This window comes from Bactrocera neohumeralis, chromosome 6, assembly GCF_024586455.1.
Source record: "Bactrocera neohumeralis isolate Rockhampton chromosome 6, APGP_CSIRO_Bneo_wtdbg2-racon-allhic-juicebox.fasta_v2, whole genome shotgun sequence".
Taxonomy (NCBI): domain Eukaryota; kingdom Metazoa; phylum Arthropoda; class Insecta; order Diptera; family Tephritidae; genus Bactrocera; species Bactrocera neohumeralis.
In genome coordinates this window covers 60,770,431-60,796,328 of record NC_065923.1, presented here as the reverse complement: position 1 = coordinate 60,796,328, position 25,898 = coordinate 60,770,431, and the positions used below count along the sequence as shown (strand labels likewise).

Sequence of the window (25,898 nt, the reverse complement as noted above, 5' to 3'; positions counted from 1 at the left end):
GATCATAATATTATATACAACTAATATGTATTTATTTCAGAATTAAAAATTCTCTACAAATTGCTTTCCCTACATTATTTTAATATGAAGAAAACATCAACCGGACGCCAGCCTATTTTGGTGGAGGTTTATGAGGAGTAAGCTCTAGCTGAGCGAACGTGACAAAGTTGGTTGCGCCAAAAGCTTGGAAGATGAAAAACGTTTGGGCGCCAAAAACTTTGAAGATAAGGAACTGGATTCATTACTCGATGAAGATTGCTGTCAACAAAAAAATGTTATATGTAGATATATTTTGGGTAGTCGTAAAAGTCTTTTCGTATTTATAATCAAAATTCAACTTAATTTTTTTATATTTATATTAATAAATAAATTAATAAATATGATACATATTATATATTACATATTTGGTCTACCAATTTGTGCTATTTTTCCGCAGAGGCATTATTCCATCAGTGTAAATCGAAATTTCGAAACGGAAGCGAGGGAGCCATTGTTGAGCTATACGAACTAATACAGCATCGTCTCCGTAAACTTCACAAATTTCATTGGTGGCTTGCGTGACATTCTTCCCTTTTTTATACAAAAATTTCAAAATACGTAGGTGGCTATATCTATTTCTGGCCTAATAACGTCTTTTGAAGCAGCGCGATCGTATTTTTTGAGCATTTCTTTACACCAATCCACACGAGTCTTTCTTTGAGCGATTGTTAAATTGTGCGAGATCCAACGAGCACAAACCATTTTTACGGCCACGTGTTCATGCAATATCGAATGTATGTTCACGAGTTAATTCCATTTTTTGGCCGAGATGAATTTTTTAATTCCCTGTAAATAAAGCAATTCAAGATTAAATGACAAAACCTTCTGAGTGATGTTATGCTAAAAAATGTCAAACTTTCCAATGGAAATGTCAGATTGCACCTGGCAACACTTAGTGTTGCCCTAGGCCAGAATATATATAGCAGCCCTCGTATAGCGAATTTCTTCATTACTTTTACTCATTTTTGAACAGCTGTAACTTTTTTCAACTTTCCCGAATTTGGTTAAATGAAGTTTAAGATCTCACCTTTTCAACACTATATGGTATGACACAATGTGATTGGTAGCACTGACACAATACGACTACCCAATAGATTCAGATGGCCAATACTTTGTGTAATACTATTGTATGTATGTATATGTTGTTTTTAAATAATCGAAAATAATCGAAATAATATAAATTGAATAGTCATTTATTGAAAAAGTTAAAATTATCAAGAAAGAGTGCAACCCTAATGTGCATCCTTACTTTATAGCATATGCTTACAAGAATATATTTGCTTTACCATTGCAGTTGTTTGTTGCAGCTAAAAGAGATGTGGGTGTTGATTGTGGCTTCCTGATTCTTGCCACTTGTCTTTCAGCAATTTCCATACAATAGCCTTACTCTTGAAACTTGGCAGCCTCATGAGTTTGCATGCCGTCTGAGTGGACATTTCGCACAACAACAATGCAAAATATTTCATAATTATAGTATTTCATAGTAGTTATGTATATATTTATACATATATATTTCCTACATTTATCCACTCTTTAGTGAAGAGGAGTAGATACAAAATGAATAATATGGCAGCATGCACCATAATGATTCACATGCGTAGAAAGTGCACTGAGTTTTGTCATTGTGACTTTATCGTATGCTCGCTTTGAAATATTTACAGAATTGTGCATTCTCTCAGCGATTCAGTTTTTATTGTTGTTAAGCTTGCTTTATGTCTCCGGGATATTCATATGTGGTTATGTGATGTTCTGTTTATGCATTTATGTTTGTGGTTGTGTGCGTTGAATGGTAATTAAATAAATTTGTCCCACTTATTCCTTTGTTGGAATATTCGTGTTTGACATCTCAAAAACTAATTTAAGACGAAATATTTTTGAGATTATTTTGTATGAACAATTTTGTGCATTAAAGTTCTATCTGGCTGAATGCTTTAGAAGTGTACATAGTTAGGAATACTTGTATATGCATCGAAGGAACTTTGCTACTGTATCCTATTCTTATGATAAGCTCGACACAATTTGCAGAAATCCGAAATATTTCAACGTGAGCTGATTTATTTCAGCTCATTCAAGAAGAAATATGTTTTATGTCTTCTACCACAGTCATATGTCTGTCGTTTCAGTAATGTTTACAATTCCATCATGGAGGTAAATACGCAAAACAAAGTTAAAATTATTGAATTTTATTTTCAAAATAATTTCCAATTGTTAACCTGTGCTCGCTATTCGAATTGTTGAAAATTTCTAGCGTACATTGTTTTTACATAATGTTCAAGTGCCAATAAAACAAAGAGCCCCTTGAAGTAATGAAAATATTGGCCGTAATTGGAAGAAATTGATCTTGACTATAAATGGTTCCAACAAGACGGGGCTATGTGCCATACCGCACGTGCCAGAACCGAATTATTGCGAGAAAAGTTAGGAGATTTGATTATTTCAAGACATTGAATGGCCTCGAAGAAGTTGTGATATAACACCATTAGACTAATTTTTGTGGGGTTATTTGAAGTCATTGGTCGTAGGCAATCACTCAAAACAAAAACTATACAGCAGTGGCTTAAAAGCAATACTCTTTGTTTTATGGTTGCAGGTGATTGACGTCTAGATGTACAGATTTGAATCCATTGCACTTGCTTTGTGGTCATTGTTGGAGAACATGGCCTGTCGAATGCTCAAAAATTTGAAGAGCTTCCAAAAATCTTTGGTTCGAGTAGCGTTGTCAATGCAAATAGAAACTGCTACTGGTCGAATCGTTTTTGTAAAAGTTGTCCATTTCGAATAAAATATTGTGCATCGCTCATTTAATATACTAGTGCTATAATCATTATTACTATTGCATGTGTGGGGACCTTAAGGTCTCGTAGTCGATTGTTTTTCTGAGACGGACCAGGCGACTACGTCTTTTTCAGTTTATTTTTTAACTTTTTTGGATTAGTTCAGTTATATAAATATCGGGTTGTGGACATTAGCTATTGAAGTTTATTCGAGCAATACGATTTTATAAATGGAGAAACTAGACATCCAGCCCTGGAGGGCAGATTGTGGAGTTCTTTTTCTCTGGCAACCAAACTAAAAATCACCGAAACGGTGTAGGCATTATAGTTAAAGAAAACATTTCAAAATCTGTCATCGGATGTTAATATTACTCAACTTTTTATGATGAACTAGAGGATTTTTTAATGCAAAAGTTGGAAGAGAAAAAGTCGAAGGAGTCGCAGGCCAATACGGCTTAGGTGATAGAAATGAGAGAGGAGATCGACTAATTCAATTCTGTCAAGAACACAAACTTATAATTTCGAACACATTATTTAGCCTGCCTCCCAGAACACTTTATACAAGGAAATCTTCATCGGACGCCTCTGTATATAATCAGGAATCAAGTAGATTACATCCTGATAAATAATCGCAACTGTTCCTCAATACAAGGTGCAAGGTGAACAAGGTCCAGTTTACTTTGGAACGCACCTTGTAAAAAAGGTCAATACATATGTATCCAGGAGCGGATGTACCTTCCGATCACATCTTACTACTGGCAACCGGATGAGGTGCCAGCTGAAATTTTAAAGTTAATAAATGACAAAAATATGACGCTCTTAGTAAAGCTTTCTAACCACGTTCATGACTAAGGCCAATATCCAAAAGATTGGTTAAAATCTATATTCATACCACTACTTAAGAATAATAATGCGAAACATTGTAGTGAAAGACTCAATATCACATGCTCTGAAGATATTTCTTAAAGTCATTTACGCCCGAATATATAGGAAATGTGAAGAGTCAATGGGCAAGGCGCAATTTGGCTTAAGAGAAGGTCTGTAATTTTATGTCTTATTGACTATGAGAAAGCTTCCGACACCATTAAACACGATAAACTTATGGAAATTCTTCAATCTATGGGAATATATGATAAAGATATTCGTTGCATAAGAAATCTATAATGGTATTTTCATCAATAATATAGGCTATGCAGATGACACTACACTTATAGCCGATAGCTTGATGGGATTACAAGAACTTGTAAACCGAGTTATCTTACGTAGTGACGGCCTACGCATTAACATAAATAATACGAAGTCTTATCACACCTCATGATTAACAATATGCTCATCGAAAAAGTTAAAAATTCCAAGTACCTTGGTTGTCAAATCAACGAAAATTGGGATTGCTCTAAAAAATATTATGTCGAATCGAATTTGCGCGAACAACTTTTCTCAAATACAAAGACATATTATGTAGTCATGACCTCGATAACATAACCAAAATATGTTTTTTTAAAATGCTATGTTTGTTCAGTGGTTCTCTATGCCATGGAAACGTGGACACTCAAAATCACATACTATATATGAACTAGAATCTTTCGAGTTATGGCTTATTAGAAGAATCCTAAAAATTCCATGGACAGATAGAGTTACAAACAGTGAAGTTTTGAGTAGAGTGAACCGCAATAGAGATTTGGTGAAAACTATAAAACAAAGAAAAGCAGCTTACCTAGGTCATATTTTGAGGCACCCTAAGTATGAGCTCCTACAATAATTACCCAAAGAATAATTGAAGGAAAACGGGGTATTGGCCGTACACAACTTTCGTGACTTCGAGAAATTCGACAATGTACACGAATTCAGAAAGTTGGCAACCTCATAGATGTAGTGAGAGATAGAGTGAAATATGCTGTGATAATTAAAAACCTGTGACTTTTTAATAAACAAAAGATATATTTAACATATGTGACCTGGTCTACGAAAAGGGGCTTAGGTGTCAAAAAAAAGGAGAACAATTAATGAGATAACGAGAAACTGACGATTATTTTTAACAGCTTTTCCCAGAAAACTAGTTTTCGCACCTAAGCTCCCTTTTTGTAGACCAGGTCACATATATTATTAAATGTTATATGATCACCAATATTCGTATACGAATTGGCAAATAACGAAGAAGAAGGACCATAATGGCCTTGCCTTTATTATTTTGAGCTATTGAAGGTTCCGTTAACAAATATACTACAACTATAGTGCCTATATCGAGTTCATCTGTGATGAAGTCGCCAAACTGCAAAATAGAGTTTCCAATGACTTTTTAAGCGTTGAAAACTGTATACTATAAAAGGAGATAGGGTGTTCCATATTTTGGCTGTAATTCATACCAAACAATCAAGTTTAGGGAAAAAGTATGAATCGAAAAAATCTGGTCATTCATTATAACAATGTATTGTAGGTGAAAATATATGGGAAAGAAGACTTGTTAAACCGAAACTCTATCAAAAGCTGTATGCCAAAGAAGACTCATGTTTGATAATGGCTTAGCATACGTCTTAATTATTCATATTGTTTACGAGTTCATCAAAGATTGATGATGACAGTGGGTTTAAATAACTTTCATCCACCTTGACTTTTTTGTTATTCACGCTTGCGAAGGTTTTGGACTTTCAATTTCCGTTTGTTTACTGTCTTTTTTTTTTTTCAAAATAAAAAACAAGTAATTATTTTTGCTGACATATCTTACAGCCTCACGGCCCGTAAACGATTTATTATGTTTCTGATGACTTACAAGAATCCTTCTATTTCTTTTCAACTTGTACCCTCAATTTATTGACGTATAACTTTAAAGGCATATTTATGAAAAATTCACAAATAAAAAGATTTCGCCGAAGTAACATGTGCAGTGAATGGGAAATTCCACACTTCCGGATCACAATACAAATGTCAAAGCAGTCAAAATGTGTAGAGGGGTGAGTCACACGCAATAAAAGGCAGTGCGGAAAGTAATATCCTGCAGGAGCAGACTGGAAAGAACTAATACCAAACGTAAGCAAGGAATGAGGGGGATGCTATTGCAATAATCGATTATTTTGGGTGACATTTCGGCTGGTATTTTGGCCGGTGCAAGCATATGGCGCACACGCTTCTAAACAAATAATAGAAACAACTCGTTAAATGCTTTTAATAAGGGCATAAAGAATAGAGTTTACTTGAAACCCATGTAGTCAGCATCGTTTGGGCGGGTGAAAGAAGTGCAGAAAAAACGTAAACGACAAAAAGAAAAATTACTTTTGCGGAAGGTTGTTTTAAAAAATGGTCTGCAATATAATGGTGGCGAAAAAAATTGAAAACGAAATGGAGTTGGGGACATACGACTGAATTACGAGTGCGCGTCGCTTAGTATGTACCTGGTCTACAAAAAATAAATTGTGAAATGGTGATTTATTTCTCAAAGAAACTAGTTTCCTTTTAGCTTCCGCTTCTCAAATAAGTTTGAAAAATATCTTATCTGAATGTCTGCAAAGTAGGTTTCCGTGACGACGCTATACCCAAACTCGACTCAAGACTGACTTTTTCATGTTTTAAAACAAACATAAGTCGGACGGTGCCAAATTTGTAAAATAATTTTTCATATGATAGGACAATCTTCGCTATATTTGGATAAGGTTCGCCTAGAAAAGTCCGCTGCTTCAGCTGTTCTTTGGTCTCTGGTGTGTATTTACAGATCTATGTATATTTAGTCGCCGATCACGAAACGGCGCTTGACAGATTGCGATTAAACAGTACCAAGCACTGCTGTGAAATGCTCTCACTATTGCGTTTGTTAGGCTGTGAGAAAACGCTGTCGCGCTCAGTTTTTGATATGTTTATTTTCTTACCACTTTCACGGGCCTTTAATACGATATTGGCTGTGATTGTTCGTTTCATGGTTCTTCTCTGTTGTGGTTTTTTGTCACGGTTTCTTATGTGGTAGTCGTTTTGGAGGACCTGGGCGTGGCGCCATGACGTGCGGCCATATTGAAACCAATTTTCCAATTTTCAGCAAGTATTTATCGTGCCGTTCTTGTACATGTTATTTCAAATAATGTTTAAATGAATGAGCGAGTGAATGGATGAATGGAAGAAGCAGAATGTATGAAAGCTCGCGTTTGATGCCATATGATGCTCTCGGGGACGTCGACCAAGTGACTGACTGCCTGCCATGATGAAACGAAAGTATACGCATACATAAATCTAACATCTACAACAGCAAAAACAACGAATAAAAGAAATCTACAAAAAAAAATGGAGTTGGAGGAAAATATAAATAACGCACAACTCAAAGTGAGGCAAAATAAAACAAACTGTCTGACAGTAAGCGCCGACATTAACTAATGGAAAAGCGAACTGAAGAAATATCGAAAGAAACACAAAAACATATCCGCACAAACATTTTTACAGCAAGGAAAAGACAAAGCAAGTGAATGAACCTTCAAATGTTGAGTGAATGTACAGGACCTGACCGTTCAAGTGGAATTCCGAACAGATGTGCACTTTCTGCTCAAAGCAACAGTCAAAGCGGCTGTGGCGAATGTGAAGTGTACATTTGGTTGTGGCTGGAAGAAATCGTGTGGGGATTTAGAAGGGTGCAAGTTGGTTGCATGCTTTGTGGCTACACTCACTTGCATACATGAAAGTGTATATACAGCTTCTTATTTCCTCGGCACACCTGTAGAAAAATTCATATAAAACAGTGATCCTTTCATAAAAATCATCGGTTCTGTTAACCCTTGCATTTCCTCTTTTTCGTTCGAGATCGTACATTAAAGACCAGCTGAGACAAGAAATGTTAAAGAGAAAACTTTTTTCTTCTTTTCTTATATAGTTCTCCTCTTCTTTATATCTAACATAGTTTTGAGATTTTTGACTTTCAATATTAAGCAGATATTGTTATTACTTAGGCGGATGGAGTCATGTGTAGAAGTTCCCGCATGTGATGAAAATTCTCTGATCGCCATTCACTTGAGAGTAGCCAGAAACGACTCTTTTACATATGGCTCAAGCAGCTCACTACATTCGGTTCTAGACCAAGTATCCTCTGGGTAGCCAAAGAGCATAGCCAAAGAAACATCCCTCCACAGTTGTGCGCTGGGTTTGGGAGATATATCCCAATGAAAAAGTTCAAACAGATAAACAATTTCACATTTAGATATATCATAAGGCTTCAATACAAAAAAATATAGTCTAATTTATTTTTTGCTTCAACTACTTGACTCTGCGTCCTGGTACCAAACATTTGAATTCATAAAACGTATTTGAGAGAAGTTTTATTCAGACCTAGTCTAGTCGCATAGATTTATATCGTACGGCAGAAATTTAGGAGCGCAACTCACATCAGGATTTTCTTGACTCGAGAAAGGCTGACTAGATAGCCAATGTGTTTTTTAATATTTACGGTCGTCTTTGGAAAATCTCAAACCACGAGGCAATTAAGGTCTGAAATCTGAATTGGTACTTTAGAACTAATAATTATAAACATTTTGCAAGCAGTTTCGTTATACTACTGTGGATATAAAATAGTACGACTTTTTGTATTAAATCTAATTAAAAGGTATCGTATCCATTGGCTATAGATCGAACATAACTAGAGACTTCGGACGTCAGCGTGTACTAACTACATATTACATTAGACTATGAGGGGATCTCTGCAATTGGAAAGGTTTGACTTTCTTGAATTATTAGGAATTGTTTACGATTCCTCAGTTTATTTCTATTAGTTTTACATGGAATTTTATCAACACCTTCTGTGATTACAAGGGTTAAGCATGCGTTAAAGAAAATTGTAGTTTTTGAAGATTCTCCACAGCCAGCAAGCATATCATCGCAAATATGGTATAAATAAAACATTCTTTATAAGCATATTCAAGCTTATATATAAAATACAAACATACACATACTTTCCATGCAATATCTTCAAAGCAACCAATGCGTTGCGGCTGCTCGCCTGTCAAATACTGACACAATAAATGACAAACACGTTACGAAATGATATATGAACATTGCATACAACGCTACAAAGCAAAAAATTCATAAAATCTAAGAATGCTATAACTGTTAAATATATTACCTTCGCATGCATTGCAGATGACACAAAGTACACCAGCGCCTGGGGTGCTTACAAGCAGCGCCATTATCAACACCTTTGAGCATAGGTGAAGGACCTGATGTTGGGGTACGTAAGTACATATATGCTTTTCACAAAACGAAATATCATAAACATTTACGAAGATCACACAGTTTATTCTCTTTCCAACATTTACGCGTATTCTTTTTACACACATATATGTATACTCGAATAGCAATGTATTCCGTTACTCATATAGAATTCGTCACGCAACCACTTATCGATTAATTTGCACGCTTTACCGGTGAGTAGGTGACGCATGGGTCAACAGCCATTCGCCAGCTCTGGCATAAAGCTTCTTCATACATCATCAACAACCCTTGGCTTCTAATATTTGCACTCGTGTTGGATTCGTTTAGCGCCGTTTGTTTGTCACTTTAATGGCAATTTTGGCAAAAATCGTTCGATAAACTGTTTATTTTGGTGTTTAGTCGGAAAGCACTTATCATCCTCGTGCAACTACCTCATACTCACCCACAATAAAGGAAGTATATCGCGTTACCGAACATTCCACCCTTAAGTAAAGTGCACCGAGAAAACTAAATATTTTTGCATGCAATTCGTGTATTTAGGATTTAGTTTCTGAAAAACATTATGAATATACATATCTTAAAGTTATAGTTTTTGTTCGTAAAAGCTTTAATCTCTGCGAAGAAGTTTCTGTCTTTTGAATATTTGATGCATGGAATTTGTAAGCTGTTATCTATTCTTCACTTTTTATGAATTCGGTTCGTCTGAATTTAAAATCAGTTTCTAAATATTATCGACCTTCTACAAAATTTCATTATCCGGATGAAGTCAAGTCTTCCTTCACTTATGTATATATTTTTCCAAGTATTTCTCGGTTTATTAAAGCAGTAGAGATCTTAATATAACTGGTCGTTAGTATAGTACTGTCATTTCAATTCCTGGCTGGATAAAGTCTGGGTAGAGTCCCGTTGCTTAAAACTACTGCGGGAAAGCTTAAAATATCATTATTTCCTCAATTTTGTTAACTAACCGTTCCATAAATTTCATTGAGTTGATTTCCGTCGGACTTGGATTAAAATATTTCCTTCACAGTTAACCCACATTCATTCCATTCGGAGATACCTTACAAGGAAAGTCTTAAAAGTGCGACATTTCGTCTGATATATACATATTATTGATTTTATTTACTTTGCCATATTCTCACTCAGTTCCACTCCTATATGTCTTCGTTTTACAGTCAACAACTGAACTGAAATCGTCGTAGTTTTTAAAATTTTTTATATCGATATAATTTTTTCAGTTATCTTGTCAATGCGTTTATCTATTATTTTATTATCATTATTATTCTTCTTCTTTACGTAGACACCGCTTACGTGGAGTTAACAACAGCGCGCCAGTCGTTTCTTCTTTTCGCTACGTGGCGCCAAGCGAATCCAGGTACTTTCCACTGCTTCCTCGGCGGGTACGGCGTCGAATACTTTCAGAGCTGGAGTGTTTTCGTCCATTGAACTATGTCAATGTCGTCGTATATCTCGTACAGCTCATCGTTCCATCGAATTATTCGCCGTGGCTAACGCGCAAAGGACCATAAATCTTTCGCAGAACTTCTCTCTCGAAAACTCGCAACATCGACTATCCGTTGTTGACATCGTTAAGACTCTGCACCATATAGCAGGACGGGAAATGAGTGCTTATAGAGTTTGGATTTTTTTTGTCGAGAGAGGACTTTGCTTCTCAATTGCCTACTCAGTCTGAAGTAGCAGTTGTTGGCGAGATTTATCCTGCGTTGGATTTCCAGGGACATTGTTGATGGTGCGATGCTGATCCCAAATCGAAACTATCTGACTGTCAACAGTGACGTGAGAGCCAAGTCGCGAGTGCGACGACTGTTTGTTTGATGATAGGAGCTTGCCTTGTCCACACTCTGGTGAGGCCGATGATATCAATATCGTCGGCATCTGTACACTCATATAAAAGATTGTTGATTAAGTTCTGCAGCTCGAATTATTTTCTCCAGCAGCAGGTTGAAGAAGTCGCACGATAGGGAGTCGCCTTGTCTGAAACCTCGTTTGGTATCGAACCGCGGTCCTTCGCGAACCTGACGGAGCTTTGGGTGTTGCTCAACGTCAGCTTACATAGCCGTATTAGTTTTGCGGGGATACCAAATTCAAGCCGGCAATCCATCGGCCCCCGCCGCTTTGTTGTTCTTCAGACGGGTAATTGCTATTCGAACTTCTTCATGGTCGGGCAATGGAACGTCTGCTCCATCGTCATCCATTGGGGAATCGGGTTCGCCTTCTCCTGGTGTTGTACGTTCACTGCCATTCAGCAGGCTGGGGAGTGTTCCCTCCAGGTACGATCTGGGCATCGGTGACTAGATCACCTTTGAGGTTCTACAAGAGTATGCTCCGGTTTTGAAACCTTCTGAAAGTCGCCGCATTTGCCCTTGTAGGCCAGTTTATCAAGCTCTTCATACTCACGCATTTCGGCATCTTTCTTTTTCTGTCTGCAAATGCGTCTCGCTTCCCTCTTCAACTCTCGGTGTCTATCCCATCCCGCACGTATTGTGGTCGATCGCAAAGTTGCGAGGTAGGCAGCCTGTTTCCTCTCCGCTGCGACACGGTACTACACGGTACTCTTTTGCATTTTCCGAAAACCAATGGTTTCGGTAGCAGCTGTACGTAAGGAGTTTGAAATGCCGTCCCACAGTTGCCTTATACCGAGTTGTTGACGAGTGCTCTCAGAGAGCAATAGTGCAAGCCGAGTAGAAAATCGTTCTGGTGTCTGTTGTGATTGCAGCTTCTCGACGTCGAACCTTTCTTGTGTTTGTTTAATATTCTTACTTACATCCCGAGTGAAAAAAGGTTGATTAAAAGCAGCTATAAATACTATAAATGTATATATCAGCTTCTGTTCGTCATTATTACCGAAATGGTATTGATCAAGCATTACCAAAACGGTATTGATCCCTAGCTAAATGAGTTGACAGTGTATGCGGATGAATTTTCCCACTTCCTACGATTCGTTGATTATGTGAATTCTTGCGTTGTGTCACTGAAACCACCACTTGTCATGATTATGATGATTCAGATAATGGATGGTATGGCTGATGCGCGTTATGACCGACGGGTTTCAGCTGCTTTTTGACGACTATAATATGGACGCGTTGAATGCACATCAAGATAAACGCAACGCGATGCCCTTCCCCAAGAATGAACGCAAACCTGCATTTCATTGTTATTGAACCCCAGAATGCTGATAAAATATTGAAGTTGACGTGGGAGAAATACTTGGGGTGAGCTAAGCAACCGTAAAGTATGGATGGGCAGCATAAAGCGCAGAGCACTGATAGATATGAGTTATGGAAATTAATAATGAAAAAGTTCCAGACGAATAAGCGCATCAGTGGCGGTGTGAATTTATACAAGCGTGTGTCGGTGGTTTTGTGTGGGTGTGGCAGGTTCGTAAACAACTCCAACGTGCTGCGGCGCAAGCAACGGAGGATTGTTTGCTTGAAATTTTCATCTCGCCAGCGGCAATGCAAATGTAAAGGACGGTTTTAGTGCTGTCAGTGTAGAGCTCATGTATGTGTGCGTATGCGGCGAATTGATGTTGAAGTTATCGACCTGGACTTGAATGCGGCCAAAAGTTCTGTGCACTGCATACCGGTGCTGGCAGAGTAAGAGGCGGCTACGGCGACGAGACACTGTAATAACAATAACAAACAGTAACAATAACAATAATAACGGAACACCATAACAATAACAACAATGCATGCAATCCATTTAGCAACGCTTCCGGTATAGCTTTTGTTGGCGGCAATCGTTCCGGCTGCTGAACGCCTGCCCGCGCGCCGTACTCGCTGGTTGTTGGTATGTACCTCAGCTGCTTGCTCTTTGCAACTATCAGCGGCTGAGTCGCTTAAATATGCATATGATGTATGTGTGTGTGCGGCATGTGGCAACTACCCCGTGTAACGCGCAACACATTATCTGCCCACAACAATGCAAAATCTATATGTGTAATTTTATTACTTTACTGCGCCAGCCTGCCTGCCTCCCTAAGCAAATACACACGCACTTGTGTATATACATACGTGCCGCATATGTTTGCGTTGGGATATAAAAGTGTCAGGATTACTCATAAAATTGCGATATCCTTTGTCACCTTTGCACGCCGAGTGCCATTTATAACGCTTGTCGCAACGCCCAACAATAACAAACACACGTTTAGCGTTCTATGTACATATGTGCGTGTAACGGGTGGTTCAAAAACTTTTAGTATTTGTAGATTATATTTTGTTTGGACAGTGACCAGTCAGACCACGCGAAAATTCATCGTTTTATTTGAAAAGTTCGGTTATTGAGTTTCCAGCCGTCTCCTAGATGTCAAGCTAGGGCTGTTATGTTAAGCGTGTCATCTCAAAGCCTCGATTTAACTTTATTTTGACTTAGTTTGATATGAAAGAGGACATTATGCTATTACCCCATACTCTCGATTAAGAGCCATATTGCATATGACAGAAATGCTCTCGGGAACTTCAGTTTAACTTTCTTGCTTTATTTACAGTGATTTAGTCAACAACTCAAGAACTCAGATCGCTAATAGATTAACTGCGAAGACCTCACGAACCATCTTGAAGCATCGACTTAACTCTTTCAGTTCGTCTATGCGCAAAAGATCAAAGTTATGCCAACAACTCATGAACTCATTTCGGTAGGTGAGATTTCAACTGTGTCATAGATCTCACGGATCCACTCCGGAGTTAAAAACTATCAAAAAAATTAGAAACTATAAAAGTGTACCGCCCTGTATATAAAACTCCAGGAATGAGTAAATTTATGGCAACTGAATGGAGCGAAAGGACAAGCGATCGAAAGGCAGTTAAATCCACTGGACTTCACTGCGTCGACATTACGTCTTAGTTGATGGAGAGGGGGTGCGATGTGCTGAATAAACGAAATGATTGTGTCTGCACTGTGTTGTTATTGTTGTTTTCGTTACTTTTTTAACAGCTCCAAACTAAAACTCTGCTGATGGCGGAGCGCTTTGCCAGCTGCTATGCGGATTGTTGACGTTTGAAGCTCTCAAGCGGTCGGGGGTTAAATGGATTTTGCGGTGCCATTAGTATGTAAAGGTCCACACAGAAAGGGAAATACTGTATTTATAAGTTTGTGTGTGTTTGTGAAATCAATATGTATGCGGAAAAATGAAAGATGGAAAACTTGTGCGCTTATGACAGCAATATTATACTTGCGGTATACCAGTTATATAACTGTGCATTTATACACTTGGATACATACCATTAAATATATGTATGTATGTGTCTGGTTAACCGTCGTTTATTAGCTGCCACCACACATGCATACACATGTGACTTTCCCCATTCGTTGGAGCTTTTATTAAAATTCTTGGCATGCAAATGGCGCGGTTCGGCGTGCGGGGCGGGCTTACATGTTTGAGAAATCAATGTGTAATCTGCAATTTGTCGCTCCTAAAGTTAGCTGAATTTTATGTGCATCCTAGTGTGTTGGTTGCTGTAAAACGCAAAACTTTATCTATATATTATAACGGTTATGGCTTGCGTATTAGTTGCACAAATAATTTCTGCTTTGTTGGCCACAAAGATAAAGTTCAGCGATTTATTTTACTACTTGCAATTTATGTTGTAACATATAAAATATGCATACATATGGCCTTCCGAACACCAGAACTAGGCGCTGATATATTAAAAGCTTACAAAACTGATTATGACTTTATTGATTTTTTTATATCTCTACATACATATGTGGATGATTTCATAGGCAGTGGCTTTTAAAATTTATAATAGCCGCTTTAGTGATAAGACTGTGTCTATCAACGATAAACTGCTAAAGGTATACTATATTCTTTCAGAAAATTACTGTTTTACGAGGACGCCGCTTTTCACCTCATAAACTTGGGCAAGGAGCGGAATAAAGTCATTTTTGATTTGTAATTTAATATTATTTCTTTTCCTTTTCTTTCCTAATTTATGTACATATATGCAAAAGTCACAACAATGTTATCGCGTTTATATAACACTGATCAACTAAATTTTGTAACAAAAAAAGTAAGCAATACTTTCGAAACATCTACCTAACCTCTTTACAAAATCATACGTATATTGATTTGATTAGGACTAGTTTCTGTGTTCCGGTACTTATCAGGAAAGTTTAATATTAATCGTCTTTTCCTTATTATTTTCTAATTCAGTGCTTTATTTTTCAGAAAAGTGGCTGTATTTTGTGTTTGCTGAGTGGAGTGATTCTTACAGAAATTGTAAAAATGATCCTGACAAGTTCTGTTACATTTGTGGTGAAATAACTTCTGTATCTCAACGAAGAAATTTAACATCATTCATAAAAAAATTGTAAGAAAGTTATTTCGGTTTTCCTGCTGAACAGCAAGATAAAATGTGGGTTCCACACATCTGTTGTGTTACGTGTGTAGGACTTCTTACGGGTTGGGAAAAAAGATCTCGATCTATGCCTTTCGGAATTCCGATGATTTGGATGGAGCCGACAGACCATTCAACTAATTGTTATTTTTGTCTGACTAATACAAAAGGCATTACAATTAAAACTAAAAAACAAATTTAGTATCCTGATGTGTCATCTGCTAAAAAACCAATTCCTCACAGTGAAGAACTACCTTCACCAAAACCACCTCTGCGTCTGATCTTTCAACTGAATCAGAGGAAACAGATAATATAAGTACTGATCTTGATTTTCAAATTGCTTCTTTATTTATCTGTCTCCAGGAAGAAACGCCACACCTACTATCTCAAGGAGATCTTAGTGAAGAGTTAAAAGCTTTTTTCACAAGATAATGATTTGATATTTTGTAACAGTGTCTGTGATGTTATGAATATTTTGGGAACCCAACACAAAATTGAAGACAAGCTCAAAAACAAGCTAAACTAACAAAACTGCCTTGTTACATAATGGTAATAATCTTCCCTCCGTACCGGTAGGTTATGGTGCTAACATGAAAGAATCCTATAAAACAATGAAATTTCTTTTAGAAAAGATTCAGTATGACGAACATAAATGGAAAATTTGCGGAGATTTAAAAGTTGTTGCGCTTTTATTAGGATTGCAACTTGGGTATACAAAATTTTGTTGTTTTTTTTTGTGAATGAGACAGTAGGGATAGGAAGAACCATTACGTGAAGAAAAATTGGTGCAAAAGACGATCTCTTACTCCAGGAATGAAAAATGTTAAACATTCTCCACTAGTAAAACCTGAAGATATATTTTTATCACCTCTCCATATAAAACTTGGTCTGATGAAAAACTTTGTAAAAGCAATGGATAAAAATGGCGCTGGATTTCAATATCTAAAAGAAAAATTCCTTAAAATCAGTGACACCGAGATTGTTTGTAGGTTCTCAAATCAGGCAAGTGATAAATGATGATATATTTAAAAACCAGCTCAATGATCTGGAAAAACTAGCTTGGGAATCATTTATAAAAATCACTGAAAATTTTCTTGGAAATCAGCGATCAAATGACTATAAAACTATTGTTGAGGAACTTCCAGAGAATTATAAAGCATTAGGCTGCAACATGTCCTTACAAATACATTTTTTACATTCACATTTAGACTTTTTCCACCAAACTTGGGTGCCGTTAGTGATGAACACGGGGAACGATTCCACCAAGACATTTTTACCATAGAAAAACGATACCAGGGAAAATGGAGTCCAACTATGCTGGCTGATTATTGCTGGGGATTACAGAGGGACGTTCCTGACGCGAAATACAGGAGAAAATCATAATAAAGTATTTATTTTAATATTATAACATTGATAATAATTTAATTTTTGTTAAAATAATTTGTAATTTAATAAAAGTAAAAAAATCGTATTACAATAAAACTATTCGTATCTAATATTTTAGAGTTTTCTCGAAGCTTTTATTTGAATGACTCAACATTGACCAGTTTCTGTGACTAATTGTTATTTTAACACAGTGTGTCTTAACATAACAACTCATTGTTTCTAAGCTATCCACCAATCCCGTATTCCCCCAAAGGGAAAATTTTGCTTTTTTCATGTTCGTTGAAAAGTCATTGAATAGTTATACTGACCGCAATATTGAATGATAACATTTATACTCTGCTACCCCGCTCAATTTATCCAGTTTAGTTTATTCGCAATACTTTATCTTGAACGCATCCAGAAAAAAAGTTTGCTTTAACAGCTCAGTACTTTCCCCTGTGAGTAATCGTTTTTCGTTTTAGGAACAAAACTATTGACTTTTATCAAATTTTAATCCATTAGATTGATTAATACAATTTCGGACACTATGCAAGTTGGGATAAATTTATAATATTTATGTTAAGCTTGAGTTTTTACAATTTTCCAATGGTCTGACTGCAGGTGTGAGATATAGAGGTGTGGTGTATTTACTCTTTAGCGGCATTTGGAATGAGCAGATTACTCATGGAATGACATGAGACAACGATGCAAATCTTGCAAAGTTTACGAAATGGTTTTTTTAGCTTAAGAAAAAAGCACAGGTAAGCAAAAGTTTCAGATGGCTCACTCAAAGTGGCACCAAAAATTCGGTCGATATCTAACGAAAGAATTACGCGGGTTTTTGAATCATCAATCAAGAAATATCGAAATTGTGTATAGTTTAATAGATTCTATCCACTTAAGAATTAAAAGAATCAATTACTTTTTATACTATTTTTTTGTACATGAATTTTGTAACAACGCTTTTCTCGGAGCGATGTTTTCAGAGTCGGTCACAAGACCTTCTAAATTTGTGTTTTTGAGGTAATGATCGAACAAATATGTTTTTGACATTAATTTCGATTTCGTCTTGTGTAAACTTTTTCACAAGAAACTAGTTTTTTGTTTGGAAAGCAGGTATTTTGTCAAAAGTCAAAAAGTTGACTAATCCATTGACCATTACCTGCATCTATCTATAACAATTATACTTTTTTTGGCTTTGCATTTCACATAATTTTAAGCAGAAAACTGTTGCTTACCAGATGCCTTTTTGCGGAGTTCCTTCTAGAAATTAAGTAAAATGCCTCTTAAAAAAACGAGTTTTTTTTATCACTTATAGGTCTACAAGGCGCGTTCCAAAGTAAACAGGAATCTAGAATCTAGCGCCCGCTGGTAGCGCCATCTATATGTCGACTAGTGCGTTAGAATCTGCTATCTTTATCAGTTGTCCAGTGGGAATTTCATTACGTATCATAGAATGGAATTGAAGTTATTGCGTTTTAAGTGTCAGTATGTTTGTGTTATCGGTGCGAAAATGAGCTTCGAACAAAGAGCCAACATTAAATTTTGTTTTAAAATTGGTAAAACTTTTACCGAAACATTTCAATTGATGGAACACGTTTATGGCGATGATTGCCTATCCCGTAGCAGAGTGCACGAGTGGTGATCACCGGAAATTTCATCGAAACTGTGAGTGAATTCATCAAAAATCAGCCGAAATCATCATTGAAATTAATGGAAATGTGCACGGTTTGTTCCGCACAAATTGACTGACGACCAAATATTGCTCAGAATCCAACATTCGAAGGACGATTTTTTGACCAAAAATCACATTTTCACCATTAACCAATCCCCGTATTCACCTGATATGACACCGTGCGACTTCTTCCTTTTCGGAAAAATGCATTGGAATAAAATGAAAAGAAAGCGCTATGCAGACGTAGAGGCATTCAAAAGGCTTGCACCGGCATACTGGCGGCCATACCGGCCAACGAGCTAAAACACTTGTTGACATGCTTTTGGAGACTATTTCGAATAAAATAAATTGATTTTGCTGAAAAAAACATTTGTTCTGTTTTTTTTTAAATTCCTTTTTACTTTGGAAAGCTCTTTGTATATATATAGGGAATTCTTTACTCCATTACTGTTTAGATGCTTGTCCAAGATGTTTGGCCGAGCTTACCTTTTTATTTCTTTCCCTTTGATTTCTGTTTTGATGTTTCTTAACGAAAATGGATATTACAAGTTTTATAAGATAACTTCAAATGTTCGATAAATGCTATGCTGAGATTAAGTTTAAAAACTTTTACAGGTTTTCTCTGTATTACCAGCAGGTTGTAAAATTAATTTCTATAAAGATATCAAATTAAATATCTCAAACAAATTCATAGCTTTGGCATTAAACACACTTGTTAAGACTTAAAACGTTGTTCAAGAAACAAACTCAAACTCTGAAACAAATGAACTAGATCTTTTGTAATTATTTTTCTTTTGAATTCGCCTTGAAATTGTTTTCTGTGTTTTTACTTTAGTCAGTTCGGAAGATTAAATCGGTTTACTTTTCATTATATTTCAGTAAGTGGTAGTGTTATCTTCTCAAAAGTTAGATGATTAAGTTACAACGGCAGGAGACAATATAAAAAGAATTAAAGAAATAATATATAAAAGCATTTGCAACCCTTACCGTTCGCGAATAACCTGAACCAATGTAAAGGGGTTCTCTACTACGAATAAGTGGCAGAGAGATAAATAACTCTTAATTCTGAGAATTAGACCAGCGCCGTGTCAATGTTTCGCAAAAAAATATGTAAATAGAATTTACCAAAGAAAATATTGAAAAATTGTATATTTGTGTTGTTGAGACCAAAAATGGAAAAATCAAAATCTAGAGAAAAAATTTGAGTGAGTTGCAAATATTTTAATGGAACCTTCCATAGTTTTTGCCTCCAAATTTTCTTAATTTTGCTATAGATTTCTTTGTATAATGCAATGTATAATCATATATAAATATCTATAAAAAATTATTTAGTATAATGCTAATTTTTATTCCATGCACGACTTTCATTATGTGCTGAACTTTTTTGTTTTTAAAGGATTACTGTTTGTGGGATGGTCCACATACAATTCCTAGAAAAAAGTGCATTTTCACTATGAAAGTGATATAATATTATAAAAAGTTACACAATGTGAAAATTAACAGAGTCTACAAAGAAACTTGAACGCTATTAAGACATTCCGCCTGCATTGTTTTCAAGGTACAGCAGGTAGCCAAACAGGTATTTGGAAACAAAAGAAATAATGCGCTCGAAAGGATACGGTTGCATTTACCTGAATTATTACTGAAAAAGGTACTTAAAAAGAGATGAAGGTCACACGTTATCATCACTGCAACATTTTGCTTAAATAGTGAGAACTCTGCCCAGAAAGTCTGTAGTCAGTCAGCAACCAAAGCGGCGTTAACATAAACAGACACAAAGTAAGAAAAATATAGGAACGCAGCATAAGTATGAGCAGCTCTAGAGTTTACGTCGGTGGATTGCCGTATGGAGTACGGGAAAAAGATTTAGAACGATTCTTCAAAGGTTTCGGTCGAACAAGAGATATTTTGCTAAAGAATGGTTATGGCTTTGTAGAGTTCGAGGACTCACGTGATGCCGATGATGCCGTTTATGAGATGAACGGGAAAGAGTTAATGGGCCGCAGAATCGCAGTGGAACAGGCGAAAAGTACAGCACGTGGTAGTAATCGCGATCGTTATGATGGCGGCCGTCGCGGTGGACGTTACAATGAAAGAGGTAGAAATACACGTTTTGGTCCACCACAACGCACCGAATATCGTTTGATTGTGGAAAACTTATCTAGTAGCGTGAGCTGGCAAGATCTAAAGGATTATGTGCGGACAGCCGGCGAAGTGACCTACTGTGATGCACACAAAAAACGACGTAATGAAGGTGTTGTAGAGTTTGCCTCATCATCGGATATGCGGCGCGCCATAGAGAAGTTGGATGATACTGAGCTAAATGGTCGTCGTATACGTTTAATTGAAGATCGTCGCGGCGGTCGAAGTGGAGGCGGTCGTGGTCGGTCGCGTTCACATTCACGCTCTGTTTCACGTCGTCGTTCACGCTCAAAATCTGCACGTTCGTCACGTTCACGTAGTCGTTCGAAATCACGTTCAAAATCGAAGTCACCAGTAAAATCGCGTTCTCGTTCACGTTCGCGTACAAAGAAATCTCGTGAGCTCAGCAAATCACGTTCACGCTCGCGCTCTCCCAAGCGTTTACGCAAAGATGCTTCACGGGAACGCTCTAAGTCACCACGACAATCGCGTTCCAAACATGGGTCGCGCTCACCATCCAAATCTCGAGGTAGCTCTCGTGATCGTTCCAGATCGCGCTCACCATCTAAAACACGCGATGACTCTCGTAGACGTGATCGTTCCAAATCGCGCTCAGTATCTAAGTCACGTGGTGACTCTCGTAAGCGTGATCGTTCTCGTTCCAGATCGCACCGATCATCGCGCTCACGACATGATTCACGCTCACCATCTCGTGGATCTCGTGATCATTCACGCGACCGTTCCATCTCTCGATCCCGCTCAGTTTCATCGAGAAAGGGTAAAGCATCGCGTAATAGGAGTGAAAGTGTGGATAAATAAGCAAAGTATTGACATCTTCTTTGGAACCATACCGTACCTTCTGACTACCAAAATATTTTAATGGATAAGTATAAACAATTTGCAATTTGAAAATATTGAATAAAGGATATTTGTAATAAAAAATATAAAATATGTAAAAAAAAAATAAAAAACAGAAAAAAATAAAAAAAAAATAAATATATTTATATAAAACTGTAAATTTTGTATTTGGTTTGCTTGAATTATTCAAGTACACACAAGTAGCAGTGGTTAGATATACATATATGGTATATGTACATATAAGGTATGAAATTTTGGGAACTAGGAAAAGTTTAGAAATTTAGACTAAAGTCAAATCTTAGCTCACAAGGAAATAAAATAATAACTACAATTTAAGATAGAATTTTTGAAGGCAACAGTTCTTATCTGTTTGGATTAAGAACTGTTTTGCAGAAAAATTTTAAAAAGTTAATTAAATATAGAATTGACTCTATGAGTGATGTTAAAGCAATCGAGATATAAAACCGAAAATAGTTGAAACAGCTCACCACAGTTGAAAGCATTTTTAGAAGAATTGCCACCGGTTTAATTCTTATTGAATAAATACAATTGAGAAAGACTTATGCTGGATATGGTTTGGAGCAGTAAACAATTAATTCTGGGAAATTGAGTGTATAAACCACTTTCAATAAAGTAATATATGCTTACGAAGCAGAAGAAATTCAGAAAATCTTATAATTGTAAGTATTTTTGTGTAGAAGTACCGCTTATTTGAAATATTTAATTTATCGAAATGGCCACAATTTACGAAGTGCTACTAGAATTACAACTTAAGATACAATAAATAATTTATTGTTCTTCAATAAGTTTTGTCATACGATAAGAGAGGGCGTTGCTACTAGCACATTTTTTATATTGCTCGTATACTCTTCAAATGAAAGTAAATACTTATGTGAAGTTTGGTTTCAATCTGTCAATTAATTCTTTGTTTACAAGCCATTTTGTATCGCTTTGTAACAGTATTTTTTTATGTACAATGGCAAAAACTGAATATCGTACGGTGATAAAGTTCTTACTTTTCGTACCAAAAGAAATTCACGAACGAATGTTAAAAGTGTATAATGATTGTTCACCTACAATTAAAACAGTAGAAAGATGAGTTGCTGAATTTAAACGTGGTCGTATAAGCCTTCAAGACGATCCACATGAAGGACGTCCAAAAAGCGCATCAACACCAGAAATCAAAGACAAAATACAGGATATGGTTTTAGAAGATCGTCGATTGACTGAGAGAGATTTACTGGAGGCTCTATACATCTCATGAGGCAGTGTGAGCCATATTTTAATTTGAGGTTTTAGAAAGCTGTGTGCACAATGGGTGCCGCATTCGCTAACAATGGAACAAAAACACATTCGAATGCGACTTTCTCACCAACATTTGGAGGGTTTTAAAAAGGATAATCACTATGGATGAGACTTGGGTCTATTACCATGATCCTGAATCAAAACAAGAGGCTAAAGAAAGGTGTGAACCCGGTTGAACGGCTTCGAAATGAGTTCGTGTCCGGAAATCGGTCAAGAACGTTATGGCATCAGTTTTTTGGTAAGATATCTATATCCACCTCACAATTTTAAAAATTCGTTTAAGTTTGTTTTATCTTCCCGTTGCCACCTATCCCTAAATTTACTTCTACATATTACTTTATGGAGATATTTTTGTGAAAACTTGACATCTGTTTATCAATCGATTAATAAACAAGTAAGGAAGGGCTAAGTTCGAGTGTAATTGAACATTAAAGCTGGAGAAATACCTTCAGGTGCTTAAGAATTGTTATTTATATGGGTCTGAGCAAGTATACATTCGGTTTTATTACAGTTAGGTAAAAATATGCACCATTAGAAAAACACAATTTTTCAATTTTTTTTGGATAACTCACACTTTTGTCACGAGGAAGTTCGAAAATCTTTCTACTAGTTATATGGGAGATAAAGGAAGTTTTGACCCGTTTCAACTCAATAAGGATTTTAAGGTAAAAACACTTTTTTATTTTTTAAATATGGATTGAGTAATTTTATTCGGAATTATTTAGCATACCTTTGGCAATCTAGGGTAATTTTTTCATGACATAATATTTGAAGCATAAGCCGGTAACAGAGCTTCTCCCAGAGCGTCTTGAGAAAAAACACTTTGCGGTATTCACCATAACTCGGCTGGATTTTATTCGAAAATAAAAACCCAGACAAATTTGTCAGATAATAATCAAATCTTTCGCCGGTCGTTCTCTGATAATTTTGTTCATTTAAAAATTTTTGCCGGCCATTTAAAGTGTAAACTGCTATTTCCACTAAAAATTTCCGCCATTTTGTGCGTGGAAAACACCCTGATTGTAAAAAAAAATTACTAAATGATTGGGGGAGGTATTTTATATGCCAAAAATGTGTACAAAGTTTGAAATGAATAGGTCTAGTAGTTTTGAAATGATTCACTGTCACGGGATTTGAAAAAGTAGTTTTGAAAAAAATGCGTTTAAAATTTATGAACTAAAACAGTGACTTCAATAAATTTCATCTAATGTAAGCCCCGATAATTAGTATATATGTATGCATTATTGAAAACAATCGATTTTTTTCGTCTATAAACAGTTCGTCTAATTGATTTCAGGAGAACACAAATTTTCTTCTAAAATTTGGCAGAATTCAAAAAATACCTTTCATATACATACATTAGGGTGTGCCATTTTGAGACAACCTTTTTTTCAACTGAAAAACAGGCTCAAAACTTTCGAAATGTGTAAAAAAAAAGTCACTCAAAGATGAGCTCTTAATACTAATATTAAGAGGTGCCTCTTTCAAATTTTCTGTTTTCCATATAAATTACATGAAAAAAAATCGTTTTTTTTGTGGTGGTTATTCTGCGGAGGTTATTATACATATGTGCACGCGATGGCTGCCAGTTGGGATGGTAAACTCGATTCGGATTCTACTCGAGAATCGAGTTTTCTCGTAAAGTAATCGATTTTTCGAATGTCAAGAATCGATTCTTAATCGACTTCGACTACGGACGATCGATTCCGAAAAATCGATTATTTTACGAGAAAACTCGATTTTCGAGTAGAATCGGAATCGAGTTTACCATCCCTACTCGCAGCCATCGCGTGCACATATAATAACCTCCGTACAATAACCATCACAAAAAAAATGATTTTTTTCCATGTAATTTATATGGAAAACAGAAAATTTGAAAGAGGCACCTCTTAATATTAGTATTAAGAGCTCATCTTTGAGTGACTTTTTTTTACACATTTCGAAAGTTTTGAGCCTGTTTTTTCAGTTGAAAAAAAAGGTTGCCTCAAAATGGCACATCCTAACATACATACATACATTTGTAATATAATATATGAATCAGAACTATTATATAATAAATAATGCATTTCAGTATACATTTTGCTTCAATCGCTTGAATCGCTGCACTTTACATTTTTCACAATGGCTCACAGAAATGATGTGCTGTTTGCATGATTTGGCGTTGATGCCTTTGGTGGTGGTGATGATGATGATGCTGATGCCGAGGCGATTGACAGTGAAATTGAAAATGTCGATGGAATTTTTACGTGTCACTAACAATGAGTTTTGCAAATGCAATTGCACTGCATTCATAACATTTTCCTTTATTGAATGGCTCTACACACTTTCGCTCGTTCTCTCTCACGCTGCCCGCTCTCTGCTAGTTTAAGCGCTTGGCTTTCGCTCCTTTTATTGGCATTGTTGTGTGAAATTGAAAAATGTTTTGAAAAGGCAAATACGCAGCATACTAGAAAGTCATAAATGCATAGCCCTACAATCATGCACACACACATACATAAAAATATGCAGAGAAGCTATGCAGTGCGTGCAAAAATATAGTATAACGGCATATTTGATATGTTCGTCATAACGTTAGTCAGTCAACCAGGCGCTGAGTCGGTCTGCGAGTCATTCAAGTATGCACAAAGATGGAGGAAACAATGCCAAATCCTTTAGTAATACATTACTGCTATTTCGAATTGTTGCATTTGCTGTGGCTTTTCCTACGTCGAATAAATTCCCTTTGAAAAAATTGCAGCTTTTAAGTACAAACTGAGGACGAGCGGGAACGGGGAAGAAAGGGTGGCAAAGTCATATAGTGTAATGTATGCAGCATAATCTTTTATATAACCATATGCTGCGAGAGGTATGTATTTTGATAGCTTGGAATCGTTTAAAATTCAAAAAAGCTTTTCGTAAAAAAATGGAAAAACGTAAAAGTGTGAATAGGTTTTTATTCAGGAGAGTTAGATATATTACATTGTAAGCTTGGCTGAGATGAAACTTTTTGTTTGTGAATTCAATTGCTCTCTGCAAATTCCAAAAAGCTTATATGAAACAAAAACTGAACTACTGCAAACTTTTTTGAACTAACTCGTTGCTTTGATGGCAAAATAAAACTGAAAATTTGACAAGCTTTTTATGAATTATTTTTTCTTTGAACACAAAAATGGGTTTGAAATTAAAACCCATATAGAGCATTAGACAATTATTGTGCATGAGAATGATTCG

At 36.2% G+C, this 25,898-nt stretch overlaps 1 protein-coding gene across 1 annotated transcript; it reads left to right on the top strand.

Moving 5' to 3' along the window:
• Positions 1–20,192: 20,192 nt before the first annotated feature.
• Positions 20,193–21,433, top strand: LOC126763196 (serine-arginine protein 55-like). The gene has a single exon (XM_050480491.1). It carries the CDS (start codon positions 20,193–20,195, stop codon positions 21,342–21,344), a length of 1,152 nt encoding a protein of 383 aa, XP_050336448.1. The 3' UTR covers positions 21,345–21,433.
• Positions 21,434–25,898: the final 4,465 nt, after the last annotated feature.